At 32.1% G+C, this 27,100-nt stretch overlaps 1 protein-coding gene across 7 annotated transcripts in view; it reads right to left on the bottom strand.

Annotated features, from left to right (window-relative positions):
- LOC132725935 (cdc42-interacting protein 4 homolog) overlaps positions 1-27,100 on the bottom strand; it is a 64,874-nt gene that overhangs the window by 19,894 nt on the left and 17,880 nt on the right. For 6 of the 7 annotated variants that reach the window (XM_060711158.1, XM_060711155.1, XM_060711156.1 and 3 more), the window contains exons 3-12: positions 26,111-26,161; positions 24,738-24,885; positions 23,737-23,799; positions 23,295-23,399; positions 22,500-22,628; positions 21,730-21,876; positions 18,269-18,475; positions 2,521-2,633; positions 1,788-1,920; positions 1,085-1,242 (exon numbers count right to left, since the gene is read on the bottom strand). In XM_060711158.1, coding sequence (XP_060567141.1) covers positions 1,085-1,242; positions 1,788-1,920; positions 2,521-2,633; positions 18,269-18,475; positions 21,730-21,876; positions 22,500-22,628; positions 23,295-23,399; positions 23,737-23,799; positions 24,738-24,885; positions 26,111-26,161 — 1,254 coding nt within the window. The remainder of the gene's footprint in view (positions 1-1,084; positions 1,243-1,787; positions 1,921-2,520; positions 2,634-18,268; positions 18,476-21,729; positions 21,877-22,499; positions 22,629-23,294; positions 23,400-23,736; positions 23,800-24,737; positions 24,886-26,110; positions 26,162-27,100) is intronic. The other variant, XM_060711153.1, reaches the window with a different exon arrangement.

Genomic DNA, 27,100 nt, shown 5'->3' with positions numbered 1-27,100 from the left:
CAAAATGATGAAAAGTGTAATTTTTGTAGATAAAGACAAATGAAATTCATTTCCAATATAACAATTTGACAGACAATCTATAAGTAGATCTATCAAATTGTTTGGTCAAATTTCTAACTAACAACACCAATAAACAATGGGATCAAGAAATCATTTACCTTGATTGATTTCTAGTGTTTGGGGGCGTGAGAAATGTTGCACATTTTCATTATCCATTATGGACAGACTCAATCAAACCGAGCCTGTTGTTTTCGTATAATTTTTGTTTTTTTATTGCTTTCAAGGGATCTCCCATATTTCTGGATTTTTTAAATCTTACATGTTTTAGATAAGCCTGTTAATATAAGTTTGTAACTAAAGCATCAGTACTAGATAAAGCAAGTGCCTAACAACAAATTACAAAGCTGAGTTACCTTACATTATGTTAGGTTTATCAATATATCTATATATATTCAATTGTTTACTGGTTCATTGCTCAATGGTTGGTTCTTTTTTGTTGTTGTTTTTTTTGGTTGGGTTTTACGTCACACCAACACAGTATAGGTCATATGGTGACTTTCAAGCTTTACTAGTGAAAGAAGACCTCAGGTACCCTTCTGTGCATTATTCCAGCCACAAACAGGCATGTAGAACCACCGATTTTCCTTAACCACCTTCCTCATATGAAAGTATCCAAAGTCCCTGAGGGGACAATTTTGGGCCAAAACTTGTTCAGTTTATTTTCACTCTAAATGTGACATCTTAATTAAAAGTGACTGGAAACACTTTTTACAGTACTTAGTACAAACAAAAGGCATTATCTGTTTGAATCTGAAAACATAACAATGTTGTCATTTCACTTTTTAAAATGTTTAATCCCTTCCAGAGATTTCGTTTTTAGTTACCAAAACAAGTTTCAGAAGTCATTTGTCAGAACACATGTGCCTTCATTAAATGAACAGTATCACAAATAAACATTTCCGTGATAAAAAAACAGAATCATATTGAGCAAAATAAAGCGTTCCTTGAACAATAAACACAAGTCTAAATCAAAATGACCGGAACTTCACACAATCGAAATAAGAAAAATTTAACTGTTACATACTCGTAAAGTTCTTCAGGTGGTATGTGTTGTTGTACAGGTGTGCCGGGCGCCGACCCTTGTATATTATTACTACCCTCCGACGTGATGCTGTGAGTCATCGAGTCGTCGGAGCCATGCCGCCTCATACTCATTTCACTCTCCGCGTCGTGGAGGAAATCCTGCAATCATATACCATCGTTTTTGTATGTTATTTCAACTTTCAAATTTCTACCAACATTTTGCGATAGACACATGAAATTATTTTCTTTTATTTAAAGGACTATTCTGTATTGTGCATAAGGGAGTAAGACCAACTTTATGACTAAATGTGTTTGCACTTAACCCGTTTCAATATACTGTCTCATCTTTAGTCAAAGCCATTTGACTTAGGACCAAATCACTCTGCAATAGCATGCACTAAATCTCACAATTTGCCAATGTTCATCTGCATAGCTAATCAGAAAATACCATGAGTTGTAACATAATAGTAACAAGTTAAGACTGTCATTATCAATAATCTTTTAAATACAAAAAATTTCTCAATTTTAGTCATAACACTTCAGGCTTAAGACTATGAAACTGTTTCTGCAAAATACACCAAATGCGGAGTTAACGCTAAAAAATTGTAATGTCCCAAAGGAAATTACAACAGTGTTAAAATGAAAACCTCAAAATACATAATCATTTAATTAAAAATATCAATGCAAAAAAATAAAGAACTTACTTGGTTTTTCTTAAGTTCACCTTGTAAATGATTGAGCTTTTCTGCATTTTGATCTAATTTTTTATCTATTGAGTTTGGATCTCCTAACGCTGTATTGTTTGTGTATACTTCCTTCATTTTGATCATCCCTTCTCTGAAATCAGTCACAAAATGGCATCAGTTACAAAAGAACTCAAAACAAATATCATTCAGCAGTAAAACAGATCAAACCATGTAAATAGTTGCTCTAAGGGCTTTTAATCACTGTTACTGCGAGTGATGGCCTTAACCATAAACCTGCCCAAGTTCTTTACCTATAACCTGCTAAATATCTTAAATTGACTTAAGTTCAAATTTTTGGAACTGTCCATTAACTATAGTGGGGATATCAAGATTAAAATTTTAAGTAAGTTAGCCAACACTGAACAGTAAAGAGCCTTGTCAGATTGCATGAATGTGCTGACTAGCCTGGCCCTATTCACGTAGAAAAGACTAATCCACTTTCAGTTTCAGCAGTACAACGGTTAAACTGACTTTGCTTGACTTTTAAAACTGTCTATTACCAATTTTGGAGGGTACAAAGATTAGAACTTGAAGTTGATCTATCAACACAGATAGGTCAGATTGAACTGGCTTGATACTGGTGATAAAGTCTGTTTCCAGAGTTCTAAGTTACAGGTCTCAATTATAGTCGTTTTAATTTTTGTACACAACTTTAGCCCTGCATCATGATTTTTTACTGATATGTACGAACCTTTCCGCAGTTTCATGCGCTATTTGTTTTCGTATTTCATCTATTCTTTTACATAACTTGGCTTTTCTTTGTGCTGGTGGTATATTTCCAAAATCTTCTCTCTGTTCATCAGTCTAAAATATAACAGATTTATATTGTCAATACACATTAGTATATACCCGGTATACAATATATACACAATAGTGAATGCTACAATTCCCTATACAAATTATTTACTTCTTATATTTTCATTTTAATCTTGTCTTAATTCTAGTGTAATGTTTCTGCCCTTATCTGTCAAAAAAAAAATTTAAAAAATTTTTTTTTTTTAAATTAAACATGTTTTTTCCCCATAATATACAAATTAAAAATCATCTTGAGGGCTAAGAGTGAAACTGGTCCATTTCTATAAAGAAATAGAAGCAGATAGACCAATTTCACTCTATACCCTCAAATTCTATGGAACATTCTTCTGAAAAATCCCTACAAAAATCGGAAACCACTTTAGGGGTTTTATATAAAATAACAACAGCTACAATGACTGAGTGTTAAAATTCCATGATATTTTCTGAATGAATCATCAATAAATGTCATATTTTCTCTCTCCAGAACTGACTACAGTCTGGTAAACTAATCTGGCTTCATGCCTTTCATATCACTTTTCATGCTTGCTCTGTGAGTGCAACCTTTTTCCTTGCCTTTTAGCATACAATATTCTAAATTTCTACAACATCACTGGTACAATTATTTTAATATTCCTTAAATAACTACTGTAAAATCATTAGTATTTGTGGGATATACTAATTATTGGGGATATGCCAATCCAGGACTGCATTTTTTGCATATACATTTATTTCTACCTTAAAAGAACATTTACCTTCTGTGGATTTGTTAATCCAGGACTGCATTACTTGCATATATAAATATTTCCTTTTTAGAGCATTTACCTCTTTACAACAACAGTATCATTTCTTCCAAAAGTAAAACTTTGCCATATAATAAATGACCTTTAGAGCAACACCTCTAAACAACAACCAAACTTCTTTGTCTCCCACAGGATGTTGCTCTTCACAGGTTATACTGTATTCATGTGAAATGATTTCTGTGTGTTTGATACAATATTATCTTACTGTTTTCCTAATTCAGAAATAATTTTTTTCATATCAAATTACAACTGTTTTGCACATTGTCCTGCCCTTTGAACTGCAATTTTTAAACCGCAATCAAGTAATATGACAGAGTGTAAAGTATAAAGAAGTTACGATCCAACTTAAATGCGTCGGTTTTCTTAATGATTACCAAGACAAGCCTAACATCCTTGATGGGAATTCAAAGTGCAGAATAAGTCAAAACAAATTGACTTCATCTTGTATTCATTTAAGTGGTTTTTTGCTTATTTCTTTTCAAATCCAAGTGGATTTACTATTCCATTATTTATCACGTCAATGGGATTCTTTTGTGTGCATTTTTTATGCAATCTACACTTAATATTCATGAGGACAGTGGACTCTTCAATTGTTATGAATCACCTGCTCAGCGCAAGACAGCGGTATATCTGTACATTGTTCTATTTCACATACTTTACAACCATTTTGTGCCAATCCTTCAAAACTGATTCTTAGTCAACAGTCTACACAGACATAGCATCACAGACAAACAAATAACAATCTTGCATGCAACTTGAATTAATTACACTTTCAGTGTTCCCAGTCCTTTACATACATACAGTTAATATATAAAAGCCCTGTCGTAAACATATCATGCTTTTTGTTTTAGTCTCATGATTACATCAATTTACACCCTGAGATCTATTTCTTTTCTCCAATTTTGAAATCTCTTTAACAGCTTTCTATTTTAAGACATCCAATCAATTGTACTTTCTTGCACCATAGATAACAGGTGCTATAGTGTGCAGGATGTCTTAATATAACACAAGACTGATAAATAAATTCCAAAATTACCATTTATAACTGTGTTTTCTTACAGAACTATCTACCATGGTGATTTATTTACAAATGTCTGGTTCTTTTACAATGTGTAAAATCTCCTCCTGCACTTATTATTACCAGTTCATCAGTGTGAGCATAATAAACATATATAGTATTAGACGTACTCACAGTGACATAATGGGACATAAGGGAGGAAGAGGAAATTTATTTCTAATACATAACTGTTAAAAAACTATCTACAAATGGGCCACTATCATAAGGAAACAACAATTATACAACAACAACAACAATATTACAACATCAAACATTCTAAACTACAACATAGTAAGGAAAGAGAAGTTGAAAACATCTGATAAGCAAAATATGCTATGAATCAATATATATATTGACATTGTCAAGGTAATTACTGACCAAAAGTGTCGTTTTCTGCATCACTTTACCCACTCAGAATTCATTTTTTTTTTCATATTTAAGATGATTCAAGTATATATTTATGCTTTTTCAAATAACAACCTCTTTTTTACATCCAAGGAACAACATAATCAGTCCATTCTTTTTTTTAAAAACAAAATGTCAACAAAAAATGATACAAAAAAGTAGTTTAGTACTTTAATACTGTATAAATTCCATGAACAAATGAAGGAAAAATATTCAAAGCTATAAATTAAGTATCTAGTGTGAAATGGACTTGAGATAATATAAAAAAAATTCAATATTTTATTTATTTATTTTTTTTTATGGGGGGGGGAGGGGGCTTTTTTAGTACATGGAATTTACACAATCTAAAAATAGTAAACAGCTGAAAACAACCCCTCAGGGAGCATTCCAATGCAGGCACTTGATGCAAAACAATAGGGAATTTGAACACAATAAACTAACCAAAATGAAATGAAACTAGAAAATAAAATTACACGACAACAAGTGGCATGATGCATTCATTCTTATTTTTCAACTTACATGTTTGTGTGTGTGTGTTGAAATCCAATGTTATATGAAGTGGGAGAGAATAATACAATATTACATTAGACAGTTATTCAATAAAGTTATAGTAAAATATTTCGTATGAAATTCAATGTCTAGCGCTACTGATGCAGACTATGGCGATGGTGATGATGATGTGATGATGTTTTTTATGATAATGAAGATGATGATGATGTTTTGATGATATTTATTTAATGATGATGATGATAATGATGATGATGATAGTACTGATAATATGATCATGATGACTATTTCAATATTGAAAATGATGATACTGGTGGGCAGGATGATATCAATGACTATGATGATAATGTTGATGATAATGGACATACGGAACAAGTAAGACCAATGAGACTAGAAACTACAAAAACAATGATGATGACAATGACAATGTCGATGACAATGATGATGACAATGTCAATGACAATGATGATGACAATGTCAATGACAATGATGATGACAATGACAATGATGATGACAATGATGATAACAATGATGATGACAATAACAATGTCGATGACAATGACAATGTCGATGACAATGATGATGACAATGTTGATGATGATGACAATGATGATATTGTCAATGACAATGTTAATGACAATATAATAATGACAATATTCAGGCTGTCCAGCACCCTCTGGCAAAAAATTAGGGCAAATTTTAGGGCAATTTTTAAGAAATTTTAGGGCTAAAATTAGGAATTTTAGGGAAAGTAAAAGAAATTTTAGGGCTAAAATTTGGAATTTTATAACTAAATTATGGCCCCAAAAGACCATGATTTGGGCTCAACTTTGCATATTTGATACAAAAGTAAGTAACTCACAAATAATGCTCTAGTTCAGTTATAACAAAAGTGTCTACCAGTGTTCAATAGTCACCCGTTAATAAATAGATTCACTGTTCAACTGCCTTTAACTACCTACTATGAATAAGAGCTGAAAAACTTAACTACATTAAAACATAACTAGAATGAAAACATTATTAAAGTTATTCCAGAGTAAAGAGTTAAAGAGTATCCCAGAACAACCAATATTCAATTAGTTAAGCTGTTATTTGCCAATAGTAAATGGAAGGAGAAATTATGCTTTAAATTTATTCTAGCTATAAATGCATAAAAAAATTTATCAACAATTATTCATTTTAAGATTGGTACAGTTTGAACAAGTCTTGATCTTTCTTAAAAAACCAAAAAAACGACATGACCCACTCAGGTCATTCCCAGGAATATTTTAATCTAAATTCAAACAGCAGGGTATTCACCACTTAAGACTTTGTTAAAAATAAATCAGGGCTACTAAAAATTGTAGAAAATTTCACAAGAGAGTCAATCTATGCAATGATTTTTAACAGTTTTTTTCCAGATTTAAAAAAAACCCATACAATTAATGTTATAACATATTTACAGTACATTGCATTGGTATGACTCATGTTAATGTGTACAAAAAGGGCAGCTGAAGGTGTCACTTCTTAGTACGCTAATTGGGGTGCAAAATGGTAAAAGCATCCAATCATTACAGCCAGTTTACCTTACCCACCTTATAATATTACCAAATATGAAAACTTGTCTAGATCTGCCAGCTGGTATCAATTACAAAAGATCTATTCTACAGTCATCACTTGAAAATAACTTGATTACAAATAAAAAAAAAAAAAAATTAAGATTTTATTAAAAAGGTCCCCTACATACAGTCTGATGAAATGTTGTGGGTACATCATAAATAGTTGCTTTAAATACACCCAAGATTGAGGTAAATGATAAAACTCTGTAGCAAATAAAAAATATAACTTGCTTTGAAATTTTTTATCTCTATTTTAAACAAGTGACCATTTTGATATAGTCAAAGTCGGATAATTTTCATTGTTCCATTTAAAACAAAAGTTTCTTATTATTTTTCTGATAACATCTGGCAATAAATCAAGTATGACATTTCTGCAGGAGTTGAAGTAAATACAACAAGTGACATATGCAATTTAGTCAGATATGACATCAGCGCCATAGACTGTGTTAAAATTTAGGTTGTGATTGAAAAATGGTTGTTTCGGGATATGTTATAACAAAAGATAAAAAAAATTAGGAATTTCAGTGAAAAAGTAGGGCATTTTTAGGAATTCCCTTTGAATTTTTCATTTTTTTAGGAATTTTAGCCAAACTGAAAAAAATTAGGATTTTTTAGGAATTTTAGGGACGCTGGACAGCCTGCAATATTGTCAATGACAATGTTGATGACAATGACAATGATGATATTGTCAATGACAATGTTGATGACAATGACGATAATAATGACGATGATGACATTGTCAATGACAATGTTGATGACAACAAGAAAACAGTGACAACAATATAATAAAGATGACAATAAACCTCAATAAACTTATCACATTATAATTCAGCATTATCATAATGATGATGACTGATAATGATGGAAGATGATAATCGCGGATGTTAAGATGTGATGAAAATTGTTTAACCATAACATCACTATCAACAATATTGGAATAATATCACACTCAAGTACTGCTAATTTTTAGAAAAATCACAAACATGATGACAATAGATAATACCTTAAAATCTATTTTCACACAAAAAGATGGACTTCGGACCCAATTACATTATAACAATTACTGCAAAAAGCTTCATATTTTCCAACATTGCCAATATAATTTATAGTGTTTATTAAATGCTAGTTTTTCCAAAAATTACCATAATTGCTTTTTTACTGAAAAATTGAAGCCAACGATCATGGACTACTTTGCTATTAAAATCCTGAATTTAAGGGAGCAAAGGCTGATGGGTAAGAAGAAAACTACATTAATAAGTAACAGTTGTAAGAAGTCTTATTCAAGATCAACCCTGACAGGAACAGTATCTATCTAAAGGACATAGGTTCGGCATGGAAACAGGGGTCAAATAAAGAATTGTCATTGTTGCCTTGCTACTTTTGCCAGATTTTGAAAATATTATTAAAGTTAGTCCTACCACCAAGACTTTCTGTTACTTTCCCTTACTGAATATCACACTGAGACAATAAACCTTCCAAATATTCTCACTTAATTTATGTAACAGCTTTTCTGATTGGATGATAGCAATTTTAATTTGACTGAAGAAATAACAAAAGGCCTTCTTATTGGTTGATAGTGTAAGAAAATTATTTTGGTCATTCCAAAATAACACACCTTTCAATTGGCTATCTGATATGGAACAAGATTTCTGATTGGTAGTTTACCTGTGACAGAAATTAAGCGAGAAAGGTTCATTATCTCAGAGATGTTGGACAAAATGGCTTTTAAATTTTATTTTATTTTTTGAACATTTAAACAAATTTGAGGGGCTATAGGGTATGAAGTACAGCAGATAACAACACGGTTTTATGTTAAGGAAATGTTTGTGTATATTTCTAAAACCACTCAATTGTCACCAAGGTTAATGCCCATAAAGTAAACAATCAATTTATGAACCTGGTACCTCACTGGTCTAAGTATCTTTAATGGGTGTTGATACAGTACAATGACACTGTCATTCAATTTAGATCATATGATTTAATGGGGCAGAAAGCTGTTGACCAGTTCACAAAAAGCGTTGCTGCATTTTTCAAACAAGCAAGAGTCATTTGTAAAAATCTTATATATCTAGACTTTTTATGATTTTTTATTTCATTTTTGTACCCAAAACTTAATTGTTGTACTTTTCAAAGACTATTTGACAATGTTTATACCTTATAAACTTCACCACTAAATCTGTAAAATGGACCTTGCCCTACTTTGAATTTGGAATGATAAATTGTCATCATAAGGGTTTAGATACCTTTCATGAACAGACTCAATATCCCCTTACAATACCAGAATTTTTAGGGTCATTCAAATGGCTTCAATTAATCATTTTCACCATCTGACCAATCGAAAACAAGACAATTGGTTTCATAACACAAACTGCATGAAATGAATTTAGAAATATTACAAGCAAGTTTTATAAAACATACGGAACCAGTTTACAGAAGAAATATTCACAAACATTTATAGTACTTCAAGTTTAGAGTTTCAAACAAAAAGTAGTTTCAAGGCTGTAGAAAGGCAGTAGAATTAGCATACACAAAAAAAAACTTTTTTGTCCAACATTTTCAGACAAACCCAAAAAATAGACAATATCTTTATCGATTTTAATATATAAGTGGGGGGGGTAGCTTTATCCTGTTCTTGGTGATGTATATTATGAAAGAAAAAAATTTGAAAATTTGACATGATTTATGGGACTGTTTTTTATAGAAATTTTTTATGATTTGGGTGTTAGCTCAAAGTTCTAAAAATTTCTACATGTTGCAATTTTTTTTTGCTGAAAAATTATCAAAAAAAAAAATATACGGGTATGTCTTCAATGTCCTTTTTCATCAAATAATTATCACGAATAGTTATCAAGTTTTAACTTTATATCATCTATTTATAAAGCTACTGTCAATTTATGAACTAATTTTTATTATTCCTCCGATAAAGGAATTTTACTGTATCAAAAATTTGTGACAGAGATTTTTTTGACAAGTTATATGGACGTGTATAAATGATTTTTTACACATCACAGTTTAATCAGGTCCATATAACCCGTCAAAAAATTATATTCACTATAAAACAGAACAATAAAGTTTTAAAATATAGCTTAAGGCCGCTTTAACTCATTTATCTCAACTTGACAGTGAAACAAGAGCTGTCGGTAGGACAGCAACGCTCGACTATTCTTAGTGCTTGATAGTAAAAAAAAATGCTTGATATAGTTACCTCCTCCTGTTTACAGGTTGGGGTCATGATGGTGAACAAGTGTGCAAAGTTTCAAAGCCATATGTCAATGGACTTTGAAAATATTTGAACTATTACAAAAACTTTAACGTAAATTCTAAGTCCAAAAAGGGACATAATTCTGTCAAAATGCTTGATAGAGTTACCTCCTCCTGTCTACAGGTTGGGGTCATGATGGTGAACAAGTATGCAAAGTTTCAAAGCCATATGTCAATGGACTTTGAAAATATTTGAACTATTACAAAAACTTTAACGTAAATTCTAAGTCCAAAAAGGGGCATACAGTACAGATATCGAGGAATATGCAAAATCCTCGGAGGATCGAGGAAAACACTCGCAACTCCGCGAGAGTATTTGTCCATAAAAACGAGTGACTCCGCGTGAGAAACGTGTGATGAGAGTGACTCCGAGACGAAAATAAAAGCGCGTGACTCCGAGAGAGAATTAACGCGTAACTCCGTGTCGGTGTCTAGCTGGTGTAAATAAATGCAAGTGCAATTTAATTTTTTTTTCGAAAATAATAAAGATGATTTTTACCGTTGTTGTTTTCAATTTACCCTGAAACAGTTGAAAGGTACATTTGATTAGAAAAAATCACTACCGCAAGCGTCATCAGTTCTCAAGTTTATTTTTTATCCCGATTAATTAGGTCAGTAGCAATAACCACAGGAACCCGAAATTCTATCAAAAAAAAAAAACGATTAAAATAATCCATATAATAACGGCCCAGCTTTTTTTTATACTTCTTTAAGAATTGAATTAATTATATAAACTTCATTAATCTTAAATGTCTGTCTTGTCCTATTAAATCACTGCGACAGTTCCTCGAGAGAAAAAGCTACAACTTCCTTTTGACGAAATTAATCTATGTAGTTATAATTTATGAAATTTCTATATTTTTTGTATGTTTATTTATACATCATCGTATTTTTGTTTAGATGTAAATGTTTCTAAATGCATCAAATACCGATAACGTGCCGTTCTAATTTATTTCAGGTGTCACATATTGTATTGTGTTTTTTTTTTCAATGTGGAAAATGAGTTTCGATCTTCATAATATTTTAATCATTGATAACATGTGCACATAAAAAAATTGACTTTCCCAACTTTTATATTGGTTTGTATAGTTTTAAAAATTGTCATGATGCATGTACGTTCCTTCATACATCCATTGTTTACATGTATTTTAGTTACGTGTCAACCTGTCACGTCCGCCGTTTTTAACATTAATTTTAATTAGAAGACACTTGATTTATATATAATTTTTGAGAATTAACATTAACCTAATCGTTTCTAAATAAAGCTGCATGTTAGTAATATATTGTTGTAATTTTATTTCAAGAATAGCTCCGAAAATCTGTCGATCTCATTCTGTTATCAAAGTCATATGTAGATGTATGTTGATATTGGAATCAAAAGTAAATTGTCTTGTGATGATCATTAATAAATTAAGATTTTTGTTGTTGTTTTTTTATTTCAGGCATTATGGAGGAATTCAAGTTATAGAGGAGTTAACAAGTTGACAGAGGCCGTTCAACTTACCTAGTGCACTGCTCCCGTAATTCATTCACCTGTAATCAGCTTTACAAAGATTGACAAAAAATAAAAACAGCAAAGAATAAAATGATCATTTTATTTGCTTGTTTTCTTTTTCTTTTTGCTTTATTTGTTTATGGTGTGTACATCATCTATATCATGTCATTTTATAAAAATAAAAAAAAACAGTTTTGACAAAGATTATTCTACTTCCGATTTCACGTACATGTACTGTTCATAGACGATAAAACAATATTTTTATTATAGCATATGAACATATTTGACCGTCTTAGAAAGCGGGCATGCATTGTACATGTACGTATGTGGATTTAAAAAGATCGGGATGCCTTTAAAAATCACTGCCAATCTCAATTTTCTTGTTGCTGTTTTATAATTCATGGTTTTATGTTTGAGACGACGCAGTGCCTGTTGTTTCCCCCTGCAAACATCGGTAGAATTTCATAAATTAATTCCTTAATGATGTCCTTTCTTGTGCTGCCAACATCGGTAGAATTGCTTAGCAGATCGAACTTCTTAACTCTGTTAGAACTATATTGTTCTGAAAGCAATAGTAAAATAAATTAATACATTAATATTAAAAGCAGGACTGTATACATGCCGACATAGGGTGTCGCTGTTTTGGCTAGTGCATTGTATGGAATGATGTATTTACATCTCGTATTTCACGGATTTTTTATCAACCAACAATTAAAAGGAGACGTACATGTACTTCACATGGAAATCAGTTTGGTATCATTTATGTAACTGGTACCAATTTATCTAAAAGCCTGACTTAAAAGTATAAAATTACCTTTTTCAGAAGTTTACTTTCCAAGGCAGATGCATTTCACTGAAGAATAATTTGTAAACTGTCTTAAAGAAAATGTTGTTTTTTTTATTCAGTTCTGGTACAAAGTATAATTTCCCTTACGATAGTATGTCAATGGAATGAATCGACCTTTAGAAGCACGTGGTTGTTTTGCCATGTATTTCCTTTTTTTCTTCTTTTTTTTGCTTACATAATAATTATAAATTTGTATAAACAATGCAAAAAAGAAGCTCATCAATATTTTCTTATTTTAGAATACTAAATTAAATAGGTTTTTGACACTGCGCGTTACGGGAATTGCGGGAAATCATCGGTTATTCTTTCCTTTAATTAATTAATGAATCAAGTGTGTCTACTTTCGTTTTCACTTGTGATACTTTACATCAACGAAGAATTTTCGACAACATTGTTATTTTGAATAAATAATACATGCAATGAAGGATTTTATTTGAGAGGTAGAGCATTATATTAATTAATAAATAAATAAAGCATACGTGTACCAAATCAGTCTTATTTTCTCAGAGTCACTCTTTTTGACTCGGAGATTCACGGAGTCCCGCGGACAAAATTGTCACTCGTTTTTGTCTCGGAGTCACTCTTTTTCACCCGAGAAATTTATAATCCACTCGGAGTCACGCTTTTTGAGATTACTCGATACTCGCAGGAATTTGCATATTCCTCGATATCTGTACTGTAATTCTGTCAAAATGCTTGATAGAGTTACCTCCTCCTGTCTACAGGTTGGGGTCATGATGGTGAACAAGTGTGCAAAGTTTCAAAGCCATATGTCAATGGACTTTGAAAATATTTGAACTATTACAAAAACTTTAACGTAAATTCTAAGTCCAAAAAGGGGCATAGTTCTGTCAAAATGCTTGATAGAGCTACCTCCTCCTGTCTACAGGTTGGGGTCATGATGGTGAACAAGTGTGCAAAGTTTCAAAGCCATATGTCAATGGACTTTGAAAATATTTGAACTATTACAAAAACTTTAACGTAAATTCTAAGTCCAAAAAGGGGCATAATTCTGTCAAAATGCTTGATAGAGTTACCTCCTCCTGTCTACAGGTTGGGGTCATGATGGTGAACAAGTGCAGAGCAACAGATAAGGTGCGTATTTGCGTATTTATGCAATTAATTTTAGAAAATACGCAATTGATTTTTTAAGAATGCGTATCAAAACCCATTAAAAAAAATAAAATACGCAATTGTCTTAAAAACCCGTGCGTATTGTCATTTTCATCATCGCAAAATTTATCTGTCGTACGCTCGTTGTTTTGGACAAATTATATCGATATGCATGCTATCCGAATATTTCCGAATCAATGCTAACTAATCAACGGTCTCCGGTCTTCGACGGTCCCCGGTCTCCAATGACCGACTAAGCCACGTCAATAAAGCATGAGACCCTCGATTTGTCTACTCAGGTCGACGGTCCTTAAAGACCGGCAGAGACCGTTGATTTTGCCGAGACCGTCAATAAGTAGGTCCCAGCTGTATCAATAGACGCTTTGAAAGCAATATGGCGTCGTGCAAAAGGGAAAATGATTTGAAACAAAACAGTCATAAATAATCAAAAATCAGTCAGAAAACGAATTTGTTAAAAATATTATGAAATATAACATGAGCATTTTATATAAAAATAAAACAATTGTGAAAAGTTCTAGTAAATTGTTAATCCTATTTTCTTTTTAAAACCGTTTAAATTTTATTGCTATTGAAACCATTAAATTCATATCTTTATAATTGAATACCCAATTGATCTTGAAATCATAGGGTATCGAGTTTTGGAATACCCAATTAAATGGAGCCAATACCCAATTCCAAAGGAAATGATGGAGTAATACCCAATTCACTTTTAAAGCTTATCTGTTGCTCTGAAGTGTGCAAAGTTTCAAAGCCATATGTCAATGGACTTTGAAAATATTTGAACTATTACAAAAACTTTAACATAAGTGGTTACGCTGACGCCGACGCCGACGCTCGGGGTACTACAATAGCTCTACTTATTCTTATCGAATAGTCGAGCTAAAAATAAGTATAATGTCACTTTAATATTCAATAACCACAGAAATTATTTATTTCAAAATGATATTGTGTGCATTCAAGATTACATTATGACATGATGCCATTTTATAACAATGATGATCGCGCGCTGAACGCCTGAATTTAAATCAAATATACAAGAACCACTTTATAGCCAATCTAAAGTAAAAGTAAAAGCCAATATATTATACATTATGTAAAATCTATTAATCTATATATAACCAATAAATACATAATTCCTGACCTTTATAATATATATAATTACATTTTAAAGCTCTACTGCCAGAGATTTTCTCTCTCAAAGGGTTCAGAAAACCGGCCTGTTGCAAATAACTATTAATGACTATTTTTTATATATCTTTTTCAAAAATGGGGTCAAAAGTTCTTTAAAATTTTTGTAACTCTGCTGTTGTTGCTACTCCCTTTATTGAATTTTACCTAATTAAAGGAAAGATTCTTTCAATATATTGCCAAAATATTAAGAAATAGCTCACAAAGAATGATAAAACTTTTCATTATAGCTATCATAAAAGCAAATTACCCAAATATATAGGTCAATAATCTTGAATAAGCATTTGGAATGTCATACATAATCTTCCACCATGAATTAAACAAAACCAAAACAAACTAAAAACTTTTATGTTTTCAAAAAATGAAAATGATAATATGCCCAGGCAGTAGCTCTAGCATAAAACTGAAAGTGAAATCTTTCCAGTGACTAAACATAATTTCCTACAAATTAGCAATCTTAACTAATATGTTATTCAACATTTTTATTATCAATATTTTTATACGTTGAAATAATGAAATAAAAGCAGTATACACAGCCCATTTGTTCTTTAAAATAATACATACATTCTTATACATATGAAGAATGAAAATTCCCCCCTTTGGACTGATACTTTGTCTTAGCTAGAGGGGATTCTATTTTGCATGATTATTTTCATTTTATTCAAAGTTTCTTTTTTGATGCTGTTTATAGATAACGTAGTAAAAGTGATTAAAAAGTACACATGACTACAACAACTTTGAAATATGATAATAAAAGCAAAAATATGATTAGATATAACCTATATGTAACAGATAATATTTATCTCTACAAATACTTTAATAAGATTAAAACCAAATAGGTCATTCATTATGTCAGTAGATAATAATTTAAAAATCCCTATCTGAGCATTGATGACAACTTTTGATACACATTATCACTCTCAGGCTTAGCGAAACTGCTGAAAAATTTGCCTGACATTCGGTCAGACAAACTTTCAATTCTTGTCTGACCGAAAGAACTTTTGTCTGACCGAATTTTTTCCCCCAAATATATGTATATGGTAATACCTTGGTGTTTTTTTTAAAGACATAACAACTTTTAAAGGTTTGCAACACAATTTTATTCCTTTAAATAAAAAATTAGTTTATCCAGATTGATGGACTCACAGGCGCTAGTCACATAATCAAATATTTTACATAACCAGTCTATATATGTATATAAAGATATATAGTATATAGCCCATATAAAACTTTAAAAAGTTTGTTTCAAGCACCTGTGGATGGACTCTGTCTGGAAATCAAAACATTCATGATCAAAGCAGCCATTTTTCCATTTACCGGGTACCCACAAATTTTCTCGGCGGGCGCCTGGACTCGTATTCCTTTTGTTTCGCTTTTTTTTCTTCATTGGATAGTTTACGATTTTTGCCGGGCGTAGCGCCAGCGTAATAATGTAGTAACACCGTCATTTTGGTTATTGACAGTCGTATGTATTGGACACTTATAATGAAACGGCGAATCAAAACTCGTTTTACATTTTTTTAATCAAGGGAGAAAACTCGGTCTTGATCGGTCTTGGATATATCCCGGTATTCGTACCGGACATAAGGTCCGGAACTCCGGAAAAAAAATCGGACCGGCCTGATTTTTGCCGGACATGTCCGACGGTCCGGCAACTTTCGCGAAGCCTGACTCTTTTAAAGCACAGGTTAAAAAACAAAGTCCAAAAATGATGTCAAAATGATAAACCTCTTAACCTACTTGAATGTAACGTGATTAATCTTTTAAATCAGTCTAGAGCCAGGCCAGACTGTCATTTTGTCAGTCTAACCAGTTTCTGGTATACTGGCGGCAGTCTGGTTAAACTGCAGGAATATACAGGCTGGCCTGGCTCTACACTGGTGATCGCCTATTTCAACACATTATATGAAATCTATTTCAGAAAGAAAGTGCCTAGCTCTATTCACTTTATTTCTTCACTTGCTAACAATTTAAACCATTTTGGTCATTTCTAAATGTTGCCCTTTTCAAATGCAATGCACACCACACTCTATTTCCCAAAATAAATGGTTTTCAAAACAAGTCAATTAAATAGACTGGTTTTCATTGGCTGAATTTATATTTTTGAATTTAAAATTAACCAATGGCAGTGAATCACACTGACTGGTTATTGTGTTTATTGAAATATCTATGAAAAAGATACAAACATTACCTAGAAATCGGATCACAGTCATGTGAATGTTAAGCAAACATTGAAATCACAAAAGCAAAGCTTGTTGGGTACACAAACAATGCTAAAAATATTTTATCATAGAGCCCTATGATACACTTTTAAGATAATAATATAAAAACTAAAACAGTGCAAATTAATATTGTATATATTTTTTGTGCAAAAAAAAGTGTATGTTTTTTTTTTATTGTCAACACAAAATAAAATCATAACTCAGTGAAGTGCTGGGATAATTCAGTCACACAATATCTGTGTTACATTATATCCTCATTATAATTACTATTATATGTTAAAAACAGGGCGCTTTCAGATTACACGATTTAGCAAATAACTGTCAGCTTAACGAGTGAAAAATTCTCGTTGAAAGCAGGAAAATAGGGGGGACAAAAAACATAAAACCATGCCAAAAACTTGAGGGGGATTCAACGTGTCCTTGGAATAATACGTACCGAAAATCCAATAAACTTTAAAGTCATAATCAGATAATATTATGTTTTATCTTAACTAAATGACTACATATTTTTTGAAACCAAAAATTGAGTTATTACAACAATTACAACAGAAAATTTCCAAAGAACTCATATTCTTCTAAAGTCTTCAACTTTTTGCTTACTTTAAACTATATCTAACAATTAAATGATTCCACAAAACATCAATACTTTATATAAATATTAAAATGTTTAAAACTTGAAAAAATAAATTCATTTTTCATTCAATAAAATGCTATTCACTATTCTCCGGAATTATAAAACAAAAAGGTTAAGGAAAAGCACCATGACAGTGTTCAAATATTGACATCAATTTATATCAAATGTGTAACTTTATAGCATAATTTTGCACTTTCTGTAAACATTATTACATAACTCTTTCAAGCCACTGTTACAGTTATTATCTTTCAAAACCTTCACATCCGGAACAAATTTTTACAGTACTATACCTACAACATGGGAGCATAACTTAAATCAATAGCTCTGTTTAAAGCCTTCCCAATTATTAAACTGCATTGGACCATATCAAACAACTGGTTATTCTTTCTTTTTTTTTCATGACCAACATATATGAAACACTCGATAATTATAATCATTTTCTATAAATTATAAACAATATGTTCCATAAATTATCAATAGAAAGCTTCATACTTACATTTGTATTTTTAAACAGACCGAATAACCCTCCGCGTTTCTTGCCTTTCCCCCCCACTGTTCCACCTTTAGTTGTATTAATAGGGGTATTGTTAGTTTTTATCACATTATGATTATTCATTTGACCCCCAGTCGATAAATCCTCAAACGGAATATCTCCCGGAATTGGAAAACCAGTTCTGTGTTTATCTATCACTAATTTACAATCCTGCAAAGAGAAAAATGAGACAACAAAATTATATACAGTATTCCGAGATGGACATTTGAACTATCATTTAAAGTATGGGATTAAAAAAAAAAATTTTTCATTCAGGTGGGTTTTAAGACGCACCAACACAGTGGAAGTCATATGGCGATGTTGCTGCTTTACTGGTGGAGGAAGACCTAAGGTGCCGTCGCGGCATTATTCCAGGCACGAACATGCACCCAAGTAGAACCAGAGAAATTCTGTAAGCTAGCTGAATAGCTTCCTTATATGAAAGAATCCAAAGTCCCTGGTGGTATTTGAACCCACAGTGGCGAGCAGCTAGTGGTTTAAAGTCAACAACCTTATCCACTAGTCTTGGCCAGGGAAGCAAAAGCCATAATGCACTGTTTCAGACAATTTTAATGTTAAACCATATCTGATGAGATATTTATCTATGATATAGATATTTATCTAAATGGCTTATAAATTTTTTTAAAAAGGTGACATAGTTGGTAAGAAATTAACACATCTTTGTTGTCACACTTGGCAAAAAAAACAACAACATGTGTTTGGTGTTGCACTTGGTTTAAATACAACTATGATGATAACAAGGTCATTAATCAGCACCAGTGAAAATAGGATGTACATTTTTACTATATCTAAAACATTCATCTGAATGATTATAGCCTAAACAAGATTGCATTCGAGAAAAATGCTATGCCACCGCATTAATACAACACTAAATAGTAGTGTAGGAACAGATTTTTTTTGTTTCTATACAATTTTGAAGATTGTCATAACGCATAGATCCCTGACCTATCTAATTCTTAATATCAGATTAGTGGTTAAATCTGTTGTTAACTTTATAAAAGATCAGAGTGGGATATATCAATGCACTCGAGTCTAGTGAATTAGGTGGTGAAGGTCATATTTCACACAGCCTAAATTTCATGACTACATCAAATGCAACACAGTAAGACACTTTGTAAAAATCTAGGTCAGCTGAAATCAAAGTTCACTTTACATCCTAATCTGTGCACATGGTTCAAATTTCATAGCTGTACATCAAAGGACAAGAAAATAGGTCACATCATCAAAATCTAGGTCACCTGATATCAAAGTTCAATTTTACAACTAAAACTGTGCACATGGTCAAAATTGTCCCCTTGGGCAAGGCAAAATTTTGGACCCAAGGATTTAATTCAAAACAATCTTGAAACAGTCCACCAAACAACATTTCAAGTCAAATATCTAAGTTGTAGCTTTCTCCCATTCAGAAAACATTTGTTTTATTATCTGTTTTTACTATGTGTACATAATGAGAATCACTGCCCCGGGGCAGGGCCAATTTTGACACCAGGGGAAAAATTTGAACAACTTTGGTAGAGCACCTATAGATGATATTATAAGGCTAACATCAAAGCTCTATGCCTTGTACCTTCAGACAAAAATATTTTTTTATTTTTTTACTATATGTACATAATGAAAATCAATGACCCCTGGGGCGGGACCAATTTTGACCCCAGGGCTATAATTTGAACAATCTTTGTAAAGGTTCACTTCACAAAGTCTCATGCCATATATTTAACCTCTAGCCTTTGTCAATTCAGAGAAGAAGATTTTTCAAGTTTTTACTTTATACATATAAGGAAAACTATTGCCTCTGGGGCAGGGCAATTTTACCACTAGGGACATAATTAAAACAACTTTAGTAGAGGACCTATAGATGATATCATATACCAAATATCAAAGCTCTAAGCCTTGTACCTTCAGACAAGAAGATTTTTTAATTTTTTACTATATGTACATAGTGAAAATCAATGACCCCTGGGGGTGGGGCCAGGCCAATTTTGACCCCAGGGCTATAATCTTGCAAGATGTTCACTACATATTGTTTCATGAAAAATATCTTAACTCTAGCCTTCGTAAATTTAGAGAAGATGATTTTTTTAAGTTTTTACAAAATACATATAAGGAAAACCTATGGCCCCCGGGGCAAGGCTAATTTTGACACTAGAGGCAAAATTTGAACAACTTTGGTAGAGTATCTATAGATGATATCATTTAACAAATATTAAAGCTCTAGGCCTTGTACCTTCAGACAATAAGATTTTTTTGATTTTTTTACATATTTCTGTATATAAAATTATTGAAAATTAATGACCCCCGGGGCGGGGGCAATTTTCACCCCAGCGCTATTATTTGAACAATCTTGCTAGAAGTTCACTTCACAATGTTTCATGCAAAATATCTAACCTCTAGCATTTGTCAATTGCTAGAAGAATTTTTTTTTAAAGTTTTTACTATATACATATAAGGAAAACCAATGACCCCCGGGGCGGGGCCGATTTTGACCCCAGGGCTATAATTTGAACAATTTGGGTACAGGTCTACCAGACAATGCCTTATGCAAAATATCTAAGTTCTAGGCCGTTTTGGTCTTTACAAGAGGGATTTTAAGTTTTTACTATATGTACATATAGTGAAAATCAATGACACCCGGGACAAGGCCGATTTTGACCCCAGGGCTATAATTTGAACAATCTTGGTAGATTTCTACCAGACAATGCCTTATGCAAAATATCTAAGCTCTAGGCCTTTAGGGTCTTTACAGGAAGGTATTTTATGTTTTTACTATATGTATATATAGTGAAAATCAATGACCCTCGGGGCAGGGCCTATTTTGACCCCAGGGCTATAATTTGAACAATCTTGGTAGAGGTCTACCAGACAATGCCTTATGCAAAATATCTAAGCTCTAGGCCTTTTGGATCTTTACAAGAAGATTTTTTTAATTTATTCTTATAATTCCTTTTGGTTGCCATGGCAACAAGATTTCTGCATGGAATGAAATTCTTTGAACAACTTTGGAAGCCCTTCACCCAAGGATCAATCCTGCCAAGTTTGGTTGAAATTGGACTAGTGGTTTTTCACAAGAAGATTTTTTAAGTTCACTATATAATCTATATAACACACACACACACACACACAAACAAACAAACAAACACACACACATACATACACACAGGTGAATCGCTATATGCCACCGCATCGCAGATGCTGCGGTGGCATAAAAACGTCTTCATTCAAAAAAAAACCTCTGGTTGATTTACAGAATGACTTGCCTTACTGATAATTTCAAAATTGAAACTTTCCAAGAAAGAATTTATTAAAATAGTGTTACAATATAATGAATATAATAAGTCCAAATTTAAAACTAATGAACTGCAACCTGTGTAGTTAAGTAATGTAAATGACAAAAATGTTGTCCATACCTCTTGTACATTTATAGATTCCGATGCTTTATTCATGCCGTCTATACAAGTTTTGATAATAGGAAGAACACTTGATTCTATGCTGGCACTCGTTTCTATCACAGACTTTATTTTATTTATTCGCCGCTCATCTAGGTCTTGTAGTTGCTGGAAAATAAGATACCATAACAAATTTGTTTTAAAATTTGCTTCATTATTTGCCTAAGCTTTCATGGTACAGTATGTCCAAACTCAGCTGGATATTTACCCACTCTGGTAGGTGTGTACCTGTTTATAACCAACTCCTATATTTGAATGCATCATAAAGTCTCAATTCACACTATCTGGTAGCAAAAGATGACATTCTTAACGATTAAAGGTCCAATATTTCTTGGAAGAATGAAACATTAAATTTGAAAGACAGTACCTCTTCCAGACGGAAAGAATTAAATGTCCTTAATAGGGATCGAATCCATAGAAAGTGAGTTTGTTTGTTTGATTGGATTTACGTCACACTAGCACAGTATATAGGTCATATGGCGACGGTCCTGCTTTACTGGTGGAGAAAGACCTCAGGTGCCAATTCTGTGCATTATTTCAGGCATGAACGGGCACCTGAGTAGAACCACTGATGTTCCGTAAGCTACCTGGATAGCAATTGAGAGAGACAAACAATTCAGAGTCAGATTCCTCGACTACTCCGCAATCATCGACACATGCTGCTGACGCAAAAATGATTCACAATTTTATAAAGTGCAGATGGTAATGGGACAAAAGAGGCTGTTACCTACCTGGAAAACTTGTGGCATATTTGTGTTATAATACTCTCTTTGAAAGTTGTTGGTTGTCTGTAGTTGTGAGGCATACTCGTTTTTACTGTCTTCTGCTTCTGATGAACGTTTATTTGATAAATGTCTAGTCTGTTAAAAAATGAGTCAAATATATGAACATTGTATAGAAATACAGTAAATGTTATCTTTACACATATGGTAAATATTCTTTTTTCTTTCTTTTTCTTCTTCAAAAACCAACAAAACTGACAAGAGGGTCCATTTAAATATCATATATTATGTATTACTTCTCCACTCATTGATTGGAAAAGGATTTTATATGTCACTATGACCCTGACCTTTGACCTTATGCCCTGACCTTTGACCTTATGACCTCAAAATCAATATGAATCCTCTACTAGCCATGGGAAAACAAAAATACAGAAAACCACAGCTTATTTCTTCTTAAGAAATTGATTGGATTGGACAAGGATGGCAGGGATGTATGTATGTACTGACACAACACTCTTATCGCAGTATGCTTCTTTTAAGTTGGAGGCATGGCCACATGGATAACATGTTAATTTGTAATCTAATGATTGCTAGCCTCATGAGTTCAAACCCTGTCAGGGGCCAGTCGTTGTGTTTCCTTGAGCATGAAACTTTACTCTCATTGGTCAGTACTGCTTGGTTCCAGGAATGGATTCAAAAATATGTCTATAAGCTTATTGCTTCCTGCACAATCAAACTAAGATAAATTCTGTATAAACTAAGTCGGAACATAAAAAGGCGGGAAAAGTTAGCACATGGACATACCTTTTCTACCTCTGCTCTGGAGAGGTTAATATCAGCATCTGCTTTTCTATATGCATCTAAGGCTTTGTCAGCTTCATTATATTTTCTTTCATAATTTTTCTTTGACTGCAAAATATAACACAATAATACATAATACATACACAATATGTTTAAAATGAGAGTTTTACTGTCAAAACTGACTCATGATCATTTTTTCTTAAAAAGGTAAGGTTTTTTTTTTGTGAAAAACTGTTATGTGTTGTTTTTTTCCTTTATTTTCTGAAACAGTATGAAATTTTCAATATGAAATCAAATTAAATCTTTTAACATTTTAAACTGTAATTCCAAAGAAATGATTTCCATACAAAAAAACTTTTCACTCAGTAATTTTTATTCTTCAGTCTTCATTCCACAACAAAATCTTACATAATAATATAATATGGTGCAAATAACATATGCTTACATTTTCTAATAATTTTAATGAATCTTTCATTTGGTTCTGTACCCGCGACCCTTCTTGAAGAAACTGAAAAATAATCATATATTTTCATTTGTTAAAAACTTTATTCTTCAAAAGCTGACCTAAAAGCTTTAAGCAGACTTGTAAGTAAAATGTAATGCCAAATACAAAATGTTAATATATGAATTATGTAAATGACTGCATAATGTATACATGAAATTCAAACAACCTTTTACAACAGGTTAGCTATACAAAACAACAATTCTCTTAAAAGTGCTTTACAAATCAAACAAAAGAAATGGGTGACATTATAGTAAGAACTAGAGAACTGCATGCACTGCTAACAACTGCACATTGTCAAAAATAGCATGTTTTCCAAGTTTCATATTAATAACATATAAAAGGTTTACATAATGGGCAACATTATTTTTTTTGCACGACAACTCAACGATCATAACGATCATTCTTCGAAAAATACAAGCTAAAAATACAATGAATACGGAAACTGAATATGTCTTGTATTGAACTCTTCAAATTTAACATTTTGGCTCAAGTTTTCATAATGCAGTCATCATTGTATAAATTACAATACACACTGCAATATAATCAACATGTTTCTGCAATACAGAAAATCCATGTATACAAAAGTCAAAGGTTATTAAACATGACACCAAAAGCTTTTAAATAAATACAGTAACCTTTTAGCAACTTAAAACAATATAAAGAATTCTTTGAACTAGATAATTATGTCAAACAATGTATATGTCAAAATCTCAAGTCCATAACCATTTTAGCAGAAGCTCGGCTAATTGTTTTACTATAACATAGGGTGGTACAAAATCTTGTAACTGATCTTAATATCTTTCCCTAATGGGATATAGTAAAACAGTTCAAAACACTAAGATCAGATTAGCTATCACTGACCAATGTATCAAAGGAGACAACACAAACATAAAGACTGCGTATATATATCATAAATATTTATCAGAATAAAAAAATCATACTTTTCTTCTATCTGTTTTTAGCTCGCCCACACATTTCTGTAATTCTCCGATAAGCTGCCCCTGTGTATTTTCTGCTATTACTTCATGCTGTCCCGCCATGTCGTGCACTTCCTTGAGCATATCAAGGAACGCTCGTGCCCACGTAAATCTGGAAAATAAAAAAATCAAGATACTTTTCTTACACTAAAATTTGAATAATGGTTAAGTCTCTTTTTGATTTTTGAACAAAGCATTGTTAGTATAATTGACATGTGTCCATCCCTGTGGAGGGTTTGACATTAACGGAAGATAGATAAATAGATATAAATAATTTTAGATAGTTAAATCCTGCAAAATCACAAGAGCTGTCTGACAAAAATATTTATTTCTTTGGTTAAGTTTGAAGTCACATTAACACAGTCAAGGTCATATGTTGACACATGACAGCTTTCCTGGTGGGGACAGACCACAGGTGTTCCTCTATGTGTATAACAGTATTTCAGGCACAATCAGGTACCCAAGTAGAACCACAGACTCTCTTTGAGTAGATGGAAAGATTTCTGACAACCAAAAAACAATGTGCTTAAAAGTTCACATAGGGAGAAAAATTCTTTGGAAATCCATGCTTTTAAGTTATGGGTCATGAATTTTGATATACATGTACATATATAGTAACGATAGCATCATCAATCTAAAAACCTGTAGAAATAGCCATGACATCTCAAATCTTTGTAGAATAACTGATGCCTTCAGTGAACAATGCACATCTTTCGTATAATGGAAAATGCAAGAGCGATATATATTATAGAACAGTAAATGTTTTACTAGAGCAACCAATGTCTTTTTGAGAACATTGGACCTTTTTATCAAACAACAATTTACTGGACTACGTAATTTTACAATTTTTTTACATTACAACTAGAATTTGCCCCTTCTGATAGTAATGTATATAGTATATAAAATAAATGTTATAAAATTAATGTCATTATTAACTTGGACAGTAAGATTCTCTCAGATTTTCACATTAAACAATATTCTCACAGTCATACACAATGGATATGAAACAACCCAAACAAAAACAATTATTACATAAAATATACATTATTTTACTATTGTTAACATGGAAGTGGGAAGTTATTTACTAATTGCACTAGGCCAAAGATATTGTATGCATTGTTTTTAGTACCCTTACAAAAATGTTTTTACATTCTATAAACCAAACTTTTTCCCTAAAAGAAATTATTTTATGTATGTATGTATGTATTACATGTAAATAACTTTGCAGTAATTTAAATGCATAACCAAGTGAAGGAGGTTGGCTGTTGGCTGGAACATAGGAAAGCAAGTTTTTTTTTTCCTTGGCCTAAACATTATTGTATAACTTAATGACTTACTGATACTCATCTTCCTCTTTCCTCTTTGGTTGAAAATTTTTCACCAAGCGCCTTAAATTATAACAGAAAGTAAAAGTTGAATAATAATTGAAATTCATATCAATAATCATTTATAAATAATACCTACATTTGCAAAATATTTTATTGAAAAGTAATTTTTATATTTGATTATGTTGAAACCTTATTTGAAACACTTTCGAGTTAACCACTACTGGTGTCACATAAGGTAGTAGAAGCATGACCCTAGTAGGGCTTGAACCAAAGATACCTGTATTAAGTGGCAACCATCTAAATAACTAGGCAACTTCTACTCTTGAAATGTTCTTCTCTATTTATGACTTTACTTTATATTGTAACAAGATACAAGTTTAATAGCATTATCTTATACAGAATACCAGACAGGCAAACATATTAATCTGCCAATTTTTCTAAAAAAAAATTATGTTGCACCAACACAGTTATAGATCATATAGTGACTTTCCAGTTTTACTGGTGGAGGAAGACCTCCATGCTTTTCCATGCATTATTTCAGGCACAAATGGGCTCCTTAGTAGAACCACCATTGGTCTTAAAGCTGGCAGACTACCTTCATAATATGAAAGAACCCACAGCAGTGAGAGACAAGTGGTTTGAAGTAAACGACCTAAACCACTTGACCACAGATGCCCCTAATTTCTCTTTATAAATAATTAGCATATTCAAATAAATGTGTATATGACAAAAAGATATATGAATGATCCTTGTCTTACACTTAGTCATTTACAAATCTATGGTCCACAAAGTTTTCAATAAGAAGTAAAATAATTCCTACAGGCTTAACCCTGAAAGTGCTGGAACCGAATGCGTCAAGCCTTTGCCACCAGTATAGAGCCAGGTCAGCCTGCACATCCGTGCAGTCTGACCAGGCTCTATTCTGTTGGCTGACAAACTTTAAATATTCAAATTGACATCCCTAAAATAGATAATGGAGAGTTCCAAAAATGGAAGTGG

This window comes from Ruditapes philippinarum, unplaced genomic scaffold (assembly GCF_026571515.1).
Source record: "Ruditapes philippinarum isolate M1 unplaced genomic scaffold, ASM2657151v2 ctg326_1_1_1_1, whole genome shotgun sequence".
Classification (NCBI taxonomy): Eukaryota; Metazoa; Mollusca; class Bivalvia; order Venerida; family Veneridae; genus Ruditapes; species Ruditapes philippinarum.
Note: the sequence above shows the minus strand (reverse complement) of the source record. Positions and strands in the feature narration are given on the sequence as shown.